This window comes from Crinia signifera, chromosome 4 (genome assembly GCF_055691185.1).
Source record: "Crinia signifera chromosome 4, ASM5569118v1, whole genome shotgun sequence".
Taxonomy (NCBI): domain Eukaryota; kingdom Metazoa; phylum Chordata; class Amphibia; order Anura; family Myobatrachidae; genus Crinia; species Crinia signifera.
The window spans coordinates 160979746-160992254 of NC_139220.1; the positions used below are offsets into that span (position 1 = coordinate 160979746).

General features: G+C 43.2%; 1 protein-coding gene across 1 annotated transcript in view; it reads left to right on the top strand.

The window, feature by feature from the left end:
• The window catches only part of LOC146074595 (transcriptional regulator QRICH1-like), a 37300-nt gene that overhangs the window by 9527 nt on the left and 15264 nt on the right, over window positions 1-12509 (top strand). The window contains exons 2-4 of the mRNA XM_083182890.1: window positions 3830-3963; window positions 6154-7175; window positions 10309-10480. Of these exons, the coding sequence (XP_083039016.1) occupies window positions 6165-7175; window positions 10309-10480 (1183 nt within the window). The 5' untranslated portion in view covers window positions 3830-3963; window positions 6154-6164. The remainder of the gene's footprint in view (window positions 1-3829; window positions 3964-6153; window positions 7176-10308; window positions 10481-12509) is intronic.

The following is a 12509-nucleotide window of genomic DNA, read 5'->3' on the forward strand; positions in this document are numbered from 1 at the left end:
ATATAACTAAAAGAGATCAGAAAGTCGCACATATCCCATAATGGTATTAATTAAAAAGTACACTTCAGCCCGCAAAAAATGAGCCCTCACCCAGGTCCGTAGGTGGAAAAATAAAAAAGTTATAAGCCGCAGAACATGGCGACGCAAATTAGAAAAACCGTAAAATTTTCAATTTTTTTTTAGTGGTAAAACGTAACGAAAACTATATAAGTTTGGTATCACCGGAATCGTAATGACCCATAGAATAAAGATAACCCATCATTTTAAACGAACTATGAACTCCAAAAAAAACGTAACCAGCGCAAAATTGTGGAATTGCGTTTTTTTTTCCTTTTTACCCCACATTGAATTATTTCCTGATTCCCCAGAATATTATACGGTATAGTAAATGGTACCATTAAAAAGTACAACTTGTCCCGCAAAAAAAAAGCCCTCATGTGTCTATATAGCCGGAAAATTAAAAAAGTTACGCTTATTTGAACGCAAGGGGGGAAAAAAAAAGAAAAGTTAACAAAAAAGGCCCCGTCGGGAAGGGGTTAATGGCTGGGCAGCTGTATAGCAGGCCTCACATCACCGAGTGCAATGCCAATTGTCAGATGGAGTGTTGTGGAGCACACTAGCTCTGGACTGTGGAGCAGTGGGAACGTGTTTTGTGGAGTGGTGAACGTCTGTGTTTGGCCGATGCTGAGAAAACATTACCTGCCTGACTGCATAATGTTTGGTGAAACAGGGATTTTAGATTAGGTTTTAGACTTTTTTTTCATGGTTTGGGCTCGCTACTTCTCTCCAGTGAATGAGAAACTTAATGCTTCATCATACCAAGACAATTTGAAAAATACCATGCTTCCAACTTTTTGACAACGTTTAGAGAAGACCCTTTTCTGTTTCAGCATTACTGTGACACAGTGCACAAATCAAGGATTTGATGAGTTTGATGAGGAACAGCCCTACCTTCAACTCCATTGAGCACCTTTAGGATGAACTGGAAGATTGCGAGGAAAGCATCATTGTCTGACCTTTTGTAAATGCTTTTTCCCACAGAAACCGTTTGTAAATCCTTCCCAAAAGAGAGGAAGTTGATTATAGCTGCATCAAAGGGACCAAATCCATAATGACATTGGGCGGTATTCAATAGTTTTCACCAGCATTTCAGCTAGCTATCACGGGGGTGGCTAATTGAAATGTGTGAATTTGTTGCTAAACCTGACCATAGTGAGTGTTCTACATGCAAAAAAATATATATATAGCAAATTAATATCGCCACAGGATTTCCCATCATTTTAGCCTGAAAATCAGGCGGCATATAATTGAATACACCCATTGTATTCAAATATTCTTTATTACAGTCCTGTTGGTGTAACGGCCAGACGTCAGAATTCTTTTGTTCATATAGTGTGTTTTTGGTACTTGTTTCCTAGAACGGCCACACCGATTTTGATCGGGTCGGTCGCATCGGGTCGATCGCATCGCATGCGACCAAATCGCATGCGACGCGACCGACGCGATGGCCCTGATTTTTACATTGATTGAAATGTGAATAGGGTACCTGGGACCCTATTTTACATTGGATTCAATGTAAAATTCTCCCCAGACCCCAATTTTAACCCCCTCAACGGCGGCGGTAGTACGCGTCCTCCGACCTTTTCATACCCCTACTATCCACGTCGGCGTGGAGTTGAGAATATAAAGTGTGGCGAGCCCGAAGCGTGGCGAGCGTACGCGTATAACTTCACAGGTATACGCGTCCCCTCACCACGCTTCGGGCTTGCTGCGCTCGCCACACTTTATATTCTCAACTCCACGCCGACGTGGATAGTAGGGGAATGAAAAAGTCGGAGGCCGCGTACCGCCGCCCCTAGCGGGCTCGCCACGCTTCGGGTTGGCATCAATCGTGGGGTGACGATCACAATGGGGGGGGGGGGGGGGGGCATATACAATGAGAAATGGCCCATATTGGCCCATTTCCCATTTTTTACCGAATTACAATGTTAAAAATATTTTAACATTGAACCCTATGGCAAAATCGGGTCCATCGTGTCGGTCGCGTCGCGTGCCATGTTAATGCACCCGACCGACGCGTTGGACCCGATTTTGGACCCGATTTTGCCTTTGTCGGGTCCATCGGGTGTAATCGTGTACCTTAAGTTAAGGTACACGATTACCCCCGATTGTGGCCGTTCTAGGAAACAAGTACCGTGTTTTTATTTTATTTGTATGTTTTGGTGTCTATTATTAATAGTTCACCATCAAATATTGCTCAGAATCCCTTCTTCACATTTAAGGGTGTGATGTACTTGATTGCTATCTATTATATTTCAACTTCATTTTATGCCCACCAGTTGAAGCTTGATATTATTTCCTGTTATTGCATAGAAGCTCTATCAAACTGGTTTACCTATTTGTTTAGATATGAAAACTTATACCCCTTTCACACTGCACTTTTTAAACGATATATAGACGTTTTTTTCCCCTTTCAAAATGTTTAAGGCTGCAGTGGGAAAGTGCCAGAGTTGATTTACCGGTTAAAGATAACCGGTATATCAACACGTTTAAAAAGCAGAGTCCTACACGTTTCAGAGCTGTTTTTTTATGCAGTGATAATGGCTCTGAAATGGTATTTAAGATCCCACACTAGTCTTCCCCCTCCCCTGGTACCTTGCAGCTGGTACCGCACCCCCCCCCCCCCCTCACCTGGTACCTGGCAGCGATCCATCCGGGCAGCGGTGCAGCATGGTAGGCAGAGTAGGCAGCAGGCATTCCAGGGCTCCTAGTCGGCAGGTCCCAGACTGATGCATGAAAGCATCATGCAGGAGCATGATTCAGGAGGAGGCTGCAGCTGGTGCACAGACAGCGGGGGCACTGGGGATCCGGGCAGGTCCGTGCTCAGGAGGAGGAAGGTCCATTAGGAGATTGTAATTTCATCGGCGGGGGTCCATGGCGCGAATGGGAAATAGCTCATTAGTTCATTAAATATGTGCATATTTAATTAGTGATTCATTAGATATGCGCATATGTAATTTTCGGGCCCGCTATTTCCCATTCGCGGCAGGGACCCCCGACGATGAAATGACATTCTCCTAATGGACCTTCCTCCGCTTCCTTCTCCTGAGCACGATCCCCAGTGCCCCCGCTGTCTGTGCGCCAGCTTCAGCCTCCTCCTGAATCATGCTCCTGCATCAGTGGGGGACCTGCCGACTAGGAGCCCTGGCATGCCGCTGCCTACTGCACTGCCCCGCTGCCCGGATGGATTGCTACCAGGTACCGGGGAGGGGGCTAACGGGTACCAGGGCAGGGGGGAAGAGCGGCTACCAGCGGCAGGTACCAGGGGGGGTCTTATGGTTTCCTGTTATATCTTTACAAAATCCTTTTGTACATGTATATAAGAGGTTGGTACTCTCAAATAAGTTGTTCAGATGATATTGAGAAAATAAGATCTTTCAAGTTTTGTAAATATTAACAGCATATATGTATATTTGAATATTTGGTTTAATAATGAAGGGGAAGATTCAACTGTTACCACCCGTACTCCCACCCATGGCAGCTATATTTAGTGGTTTCTGCTGGCGGGCGCTCCCTGAGGCTGGCGAGCTGAAATGCGTTGTCATCCATTTCAATGTCTGAACTGGACATTTCGTGTCACGCCCATTCGTTTTGTCAGGTTCAGTTGCTATGCACAGCTAAACCCCCCCAAAAAACAGCACTTTAAAAGCTATGTGAATACTGCCCAGCTATCTCCCATCACTTCAGACTGGCGATCTGATGCTATTAAACATTTGAATATGCCCTAATTTGATTTTGTAGACTTAATACTGTTTTTCTTGTCTCACAGATTCAGACCTAAGACTGTAAACTGCATTGGATCTTTACTGGTAAAGTGTTCATGATCTGCTATCAACTATTACTTTCCTTGACATTGATGGACATGAGGACAGTGACTATTTTGATTATAAATGCCAGAATAAGGTATACCCAACCTTTGTTAAACTTTTATGTTCCCACACCGTGAAAATCCCACTTTTAGCTTACCTGATGTAGTGTAGCAAATACAGATGTATCCACATGGGATACGGTCACTAGGTCGACATAAAAAAAGCTTGACATGAGTTTCGTGGATTTGTTTTTTTTTTACTATCCAAGTGGGCATAGAGTGAGAATGTGTGCCACACGTAGCATGGCACTGTTCCCGAGGGGACACCATACACTTATACGGTATCCATGTTGATACCATATAAGTCGACATATACACCAAAAAAAAACCCTGAAAACCTCATGTTGACCTAATGCTTGTCGACTTAATGACCATGTCAACCTATTTCATGTGTCAACCTAGTGTCTGTCGACCTAATGACTTACAGTAGGTCAACCCTATTACCCATACACTACATATTTGCTGCAGTTAAACCAAACAGCCTCTTCGCTTCCCAGGTCATGTGAGAATCTTCTAGCGTTAAGTGACACACTTTTATTTTATTTTTTTTAAATTAAAAAAAATGTGACTTTTGTATATCCGTGTTCGACTAATAGTGTGTACACACGGTACTATTTGCCTTCCGATGTTGACTATATAGTCAACATCGAATTGGATGCCCATCCGATCCCGATGCGCGTTCACGTATTGCAAGGCAGAAAGTCTTGTCTGCCTTGACTATATAGTGCAGATCTGCACTATATATTTAGACTTGTATGCAAATCGGATGTGCCTTGCGATCTGGTTCCGATCGAATCGTGGATAGTATCTTAAGGCACATCTGACCGTGTGTACACATCATAAGGCTCTGAATCTATACACTACAATGTAGCTTCTGCATTTTTTTTTTTCCTTTACACATTTGGTACTTGTTTCCTAGAACGGCCACAATCTTGTCCATCGTGTACCTTAAAGTTAAGGTACACGATGGACCCGATTTCCTTTGAAATCAGGTCCATTTTGCTGGCAAAGGCAAAATCGGGAGCATTGCGTCGGTCGCGTGCATTAACATGGCCCGCGACGCAACCAACACGATTTTCCCATAGGCTTCAATGTTAAAATATTTTTAACATTGAAATCGGGAGCATCGCGTCGGTCTTGTGCCATTATAATGGCACAAGATGAGATGGACTTGATTAAGTCCATTTTACATAGCAAACAATGTGAAATGGGCCAATATGACCCATTTCACATTGTATATGGCCCCTTCATGGTTAAAAAGTTACGCAACCCCATCTATTGTGAGCATCACCCCACGATTGACGCCAACCCGAAGCGTGGCAAGCACTGCGAGCCCGCGAGGGGCGGCGCTGCGCGTCCTCCGACCTTTTCATACCCCTACTATCCACGTCGGCGTGAAGTTGAGAATATAAAGTGTGGCGAGCCACCGAGCCCGAAGCGTGGCGAGCGGACGCGTATACCTGTGAAGTTATACGCTTCCCCTCGCGGGGCTCGCCACGCTTCGGGCTCGGTGGCTCGCTGCGCTCGCCACACTTTATATTCTCAACTCCACGCCGACGTGGATAGTGGGGGTATGAAAAGGTCGGAGGACGCGTACCGCCGCCCCTCGCGGGCCCGCTGCGCTCGCCACGCTTTGGGTTGGCGTCAATCGTGGGGTGCCGTTGAGGGGGTAAAATTGGGGGTCTGGGGACTACTTTACATTGGTCCCAGGGGCCCTATTCACATTTGATTCAATGTAAAAATCGCGTCGGTCGCATCGCATGCGATGCGACCGATGCGATTTTTCAGACACAATCACCCTGATACAAATCGGTGTGGCCGTGCTAGGAAACAAGTACCACACATTTTTTGTTCCACTCCAGATTTGTACAATTGTTCAAATAAGACACCGTTTTGGCAGAAGCCATACGTTAGCACAATTACTTGGGACCTGATCGCTCACTCACAACAAATATCTCCACTACATGGTGTATTAAGGCTAGATGTATGAGGACACATCTGTACATGTGGGAATAGTTGTAGAATACTTATCTTTGTTGTATTATTTAGATTTGCTTATTCAGCAATTTTTTTTTTCATGATAATGTCTGCTTTAAGAGTTTGTCACTAAATTTTTTAGTATGGTTTATTTTTGCTTCATTGGAAGCAATCGCACCTATTGAATTGTGGTTATGGCTCTCCATGCTTTTCAATTCTGTGTAATTTAGTTTTTCCATTTCTTGCAGTTGTCGGCAGGATGAACCATTCTTTAGAAAACTCCATTCCGTATGAAGACTATCTGAGAATGAAAGCCCAGACAATACCACCCCACCGCATGAAGGAATTCTTAGATTCACTCAATAGCAAAGGAACTGAAGAAATGCAACAGTTTGTACATTCTCCAATTTCCGTATATCAGCAAAGGAATCATTACTTTTACATGGATGGCTCTGATGTAGCAGGTTCTTTGTTGGAGCTTGCTAGACCCATCGCTTCTCCTTTGCAACATTCTACTGTAAGCCCAGGTGTACCTCTGGATCAGCATCACATCCCAGTTCACCATGTACAATTGCGACAGGGCCACAATGTTGATGGCCAGCAGGGCCAACAGAGCAAATCCCTTCAGCAGCAGGTGGACGGACAGCCTGTTTCTGATGGACAGAGTTCTTCTAGCATTATTGGTACAGCAAGCTCTCAGGATAGACGTTCTTGCTCATCTGGATTATCTCAGCCGGTAAAAAAAAGAAAATTTGACTTACCAATTGAGGACGGCTACACTATAAACCACACCTCTTTACAGAATGGTCCTGCTGCAGTCCTCGCACTGCCTGTGCAGAGCCAGCAGCAAGCTTACATTCCACTTCGCCAGGAGCTGCTAACTGTGGATAGTAGTCAGTTGTATGGTTTAGTACCTGCCAGTACTTCAAGTGCAGGACAGTTACCTAATGTAGAATCTTGGGCAATATTTTCTGCACATGCTACCTGTCCTGAATCTCAGACTATAATTAACACTTCTGTACCTCAGGATAGTTGTGGAATAGTCCAAATGGGGGAGATTCCAATGAACATTAATAGCGTTAAACTAGAAGACAGCAAAGAGAGCTTTGATGTGAAAAAGAATATCTCTGATAAAACGGCGCATTCTGCTGGCACATCTGGGTTTCCTATGCAGTTATTAAACATGAATGGGAATATTCAAATTCCCTTGTCCATACAAACAGGGGGACGTATGTACCAGTCTCCAAAATACTGGGAGCAACAAGTACAGGTAGATAATTATGTTTGTAGTAAATGTATCTACTAAGTGCATGTAAAATAGAACAACTGTAGAAAAGAAAACTGGTGAACAGATATGGATCTAAAATATTGTAATGATACAGCAAAATGAAACAAATGTTTAGGCATTCTAGAACAAAGCAGGAAGTGTCTGTATACCGAAGATGTCGGCGAGAGATGTAACTCCTTCCATAGTTTAAATTTAGTTTTAAGATATACTTTTTTAGCATAGTATTCCACACTTCTTCATTACAGTTAAGGTTTACAGGATATCCATGCTTGAGCAAAGATTGTTAAATCAAATTGACAGGTTCAAATTAGGTAGGTTATTCAGGTTTATTCACAGCCTTGCGCATCCACCAAACTTTTTTTAGCATAAACATCCATGTGCAGCCTGTGGGTGAACACCCACATCATTCGATGTTAGCCAACCATCGAATGATGTGGAACGGTCACGTATATCTAAGTGACTCTCAGGTCACTTAGATTTGCGTGCACCCTTGGCAGGAATTAGGCTGGCAGCTGACATCCGGGGATTTCACTTGCCCGGCACCGAAGTCGCGGGCCGATTTACCATGAGAATGCCCAGCAATTTACATGGGAACGCCCATGAAACATTGGGCGTTGCCATGAGCCCGACTATCTGCCACAGCTGTATCCGGTGTATGCACAAGTGCAGAAATGATCCTGCGCATACGCCCACCAGTGGTCCCCGTGCAAATGTTCTGGTGCGTGCGAATGGACCAGAATAACTCCCCAAGTCACCTGTGCTCAAGCATGGACAAACTTTAAACCTAGACTGTAATGGCAATGTTTGGGAATCTGCTATACAAGATCTGATTTTATTTAGTAAAGTGAAAAACTGAGTTCTAAAGCTGTGTACACACGCTTCGATTATTTTTTTTTTCCCCGGTTTTCGATTCGATTTTGCTTATAGAAGCAAAATCGAATCCACATCGAATGGTTTTTAGGACACTTTCGATCTGCATTTGATTCGATGCGCGCTCCCGTTTTCTCAAAATCAAACAGAAAAATAGACTGTGCAGCCATGGAAATATCGACTTTGATCCAGTAAATCGAATGTCTAAATCAATATCTAATGCGCAAATTGAATGGGAAGATCTAATGCCAGATCTAATATAAAATCAAATCTAACATTGAATCTAAAGCAAAACGAAGTGTGTGTACAGGGCTTTAGCCTTCAGGAATCTCTTTAATGCTGTGTACACACGGGGGCGATATGGCTTCCAATGTTGCCGATATAGTGCACATCGGAAGCCATATCGCAAGCCGATTGTGTACTTTGTAGGGCTTGTGAGCCCGATGCGCTGCCGATGCGCGCTCCCGAGTGAGCGCAAATCGGCAAGAGACATAGTGAGGGCAGCCAAGACTACAAGACTATATAGTGCAGATCTGCACTATATATTCTTTGTGCCTTTATACTTACATAGCTCCGGTGGCCAGCTGGGGCTGCAGGGCTGATGCGCAGTGACCCGGAAGTCCGCCGTATAGACTTCCGGGTCACTGCGGAGGTCTGTTGGTGTGGCCACTGATGTATGCGGCGGGGGGGAGCTGTTCCTGTGCCGCGGCCCCTGCCATCTGTGCCCCTGTCTCCTGTGACAGGTATCAGTACTGCCCTCTTCACTCCTTCATGCCGTGCGATGCGAGTCCCGATGCGATCAGATAGCATGTCGACAGTGTGTACACACCATTAGTTTAAGGCTTCATTTCTACATGAAAATACACACAGTACTGGATGACAGATTTTTGATCAGCACTATTTCAGACATCTTACAATTTTTTCCATTATTTGAATTTCAATTTGCTTTGTGAAGGTTGTTATCATTTTCTAACCTATTTAAAATATAAAAAAAATAACACATTTGAAAATGTAGGTAGTCTGGGTATTTCATTCCTTAGAACGTGGTTGCTGAGATTATCAGACCAATTATGGAAGTTGGGTCGCAAATGGATTTTGAAAACCAGTGGTATTTAGGTACTTTTCCTAGGACGTATAATAACTTGTAGTATAATGTTTATGCTGCTCTGCTTTCAGGGACGGTTTACCTTACATGCTGGTAGGAGCAGTACAAACCTATTATTCAGATTGTCAGGCTTTTTTTTTTTTTTGCCATCTTCTAAAAACATTATCCTTCATGTTTCCCTGCAGTAGGTTGCATAACAATTCTATACAGAATGTGTATAATTAATTTAGTCTTGGGCATACACACAGGGCAATACCTGCAGCCGCCGATGTCTGACATGGTGGGGTGCCGGCATCGCATACACACTTGTCAATGCACGCTGACCTTCGTTAACAATCCAATCCATAGTAAAGTCACTGGGTTATATTCAATTTATGTTGGATCCATTTCGAAATTCTTTTGACGGAATGGATCTGACATCCATTATTCAATGCAGCAGCCAAATCCAGATGTTGGATTTGGCCACTAATTGATGCTCACCCAGCTGGCCTGGGAACTGGGCCGGGTGCGCTGCTCTCACCTGGCGGCGGGACAGGTGAGCGCGGCGAGAGGGTGCTCGGGAGGCAGCGGACAGGAGGACAGCACCATGTAAGCTGCTGCTGCTCACCCAGCACTGTCCTCCTTGCCTCAATCCGACATCTTTTCATGTCTGCTTCAGATTGCTGGAAACAGGCCAAAACCTTTTGGTTTTGTTTGCATTTCCGTCAAAAGCAGGTGAATTACTGGCTATGCCGTCAATCCACCTGGTTTTCGGCAGGTTGGAACATTCTGACCTGCGAAAAAAACCAGCTAGCTATATCGGAATCCCTTCTGACCTATTAATGTCGAAAACTGCTGTCTTTTCGGCAAGGCGGCAGTTTTCGACATCAATTGAATATATGTCACTACCTGTACAGTCTATTTGTACTTGCGATTTCAAACTTGTGGAGCCACGCATCGGTTTCACAAGCCCCTTAGAACTGTGTGATTTATGGCTAATTTTCTTAAGATTTTGACTATATACTCAAAATTGGAAGGAAAGTTAAGCCAAAATCGCACCCGGTGTGTGCCCCGTTACCATGTTTGCATCATTTAACTTATGTTTGTTTAGAGTTATAACTGTTAATGTTTCATAAATGTTTTTTTTTTTTGCCTATCTAGACTCAAGGTGTACATTGTTCTCCATCTGAGCCACACCTGCGGCTACAAAACAATGCAGAGTATCCTTGCACCCTTAAACCAGAAGAAGGAGCTTTGTTTTGGAAGACATGGGCACAGCTTAAAAATGCAGAAATGTTGAAAGAAGCTGAAAGCAAATCAACATGGTTTGGAAGTATGGATGACTTAAAATACATGCTTGAAGTGACCCTTAACTAGATATTCAACTGCATGTATAATAAGTATATCTAGATTGCAGTACAGAACACTTTGTTTCAAGAATCATTGTCAGCGCTGTAAATAAACCAGTGCCCTAATGCAGCTGTGCAAAAACAAAATAAATATATAATTTTTTTTTCAAGTGTCATTTTAGACTTATGTAATTTAAAAAAAAAAAAAACCCAGAAAAGTTTTCACTAAATCAGAGGTGGCCAAACCAGTCCTCAAGGTCTACCAACAGTTCATGTTTATCAGGCAACCTGTGGATCTATACTAGGAATGAATGCAGCATGTTTGAAAATGTGACCGTAATGACTACAGCTGTGCACCAGCTAGGTGATTTGGAAAATGTGGACCGTTGGTAGATCTTGATGACCAGTTTGGCCACCAGTGCACTAAATAAATTAGACGTCTTTTTGTACATTTTACATCACTATAACACAGTGATCATCAAACTATTTACTCTGGGACACCATCAGACAATAAAAATAATTACAGGACCCCAAACAAGTTGTAGTCCCTAAACATGTGTAGTCAGCACACAGCACATACATGGCAGCATTGTGGAGGCATACAATGATGTTAGGAGTCTGAAATAACAGACAATTCAACAGATTTTTCAGACTCTTTAAATCACTGACTAAAATGAGAAAAGTAATCAGCCTGATGGTCAGCAACATGGAGTCGCGACCCCATGCTGAGCAGGTTGGGACCCATTTTGGGGGCAGGACCCACAATTTGAGAGCTGCTGCTAATAACAAATGCATGTCCAACCTTGGCCCTCCAGCTGTTGTGAAACCAAGTCTCATCATGCCTTGCCGCAGTTTTGCTATTAGGAAATGCTAAAACTATTGCAAGGCATGCTGGGTGATCATGTCATGATTTGTGTCAGTTTTGGTGGATTAGAGGTTTGGAGATTTAGGACCTTATTCTGGTTAACACGCTCCCCACAGGGGAGCAATGTTTTGCATGCGCACATAAATGTTTATATGCATGTGCAACCACATTGTGCGAGCGGCCACGAGAAATTGATTATTCACCGGCTGCTCACACACAACTCTGTGGCTGGGGGGGGGGGGGCGTGGTTGCGCCCATGGGAAGGTCCAGCATTGGGCATTCCAATGGAGATTCAGCGATGAGGCCCCCCTCTTCCCATACTGTGAGCCCGCAGATCTAAGACACCAGAGTGGTGTCTTAGATCTGCGAGCTCTTGCAAAATCATTCGATGGTCAAATGATTTTGACCCCGGATATTCGGCGGGGCAGGCATGCATCTTTGCATGTCAACCAGAATCACCCCCTTATTTCAAAAAAATATATACTATAGATAAGAAACTATACCAGATTATTTTAGAACATCATGCTGTACAAAGTGGAACTTGAAATATTGGAAAGGGGCTCATCATGCAACAAGATAACTACTCTTAAGTACATGTCTAGACTGTGTACTGATGTATTTAAGTAAATAAAAGAAGAAAGTTCTACAAGTTAAGACCTGGCATCTTCAGTCACCTGATCTCGATCCCATTGGGAAACTTTCTGATAAATTAGATAGAAAAGTTTGTATAATGGCTCCCACATGTTATAAAAAACTTATGTTAATGTCTGAATAAGGCCTGGAAAGGCATAACTTTAGAAAAGGAGTCTGGAATCGCCAAATTATGTGACACCGTGATATGCGCCAAAGCAGGGCATATTAATTAAAGACCAATTCAATAGAACATTTGTTATACTATAAAATAATAAATTGTGAGAATTAGTTAGAATATCATGTAGAACACTATTATGATAAAATATTTATAGTTCTCAAATAGGTCTGTACATTGTCTTTTATTCATGATTATTTTCCTCGGCCAAAGACTTTTTCATTCTGGAGTATGCAACTTTTTGGGCTTATATCTACTCTTCTATTGTGTGATTTTAACATTTAACTGTAATACAAATGCAATGAAAGTCCCATTAACAAGGTATTGAAATGATATAAAC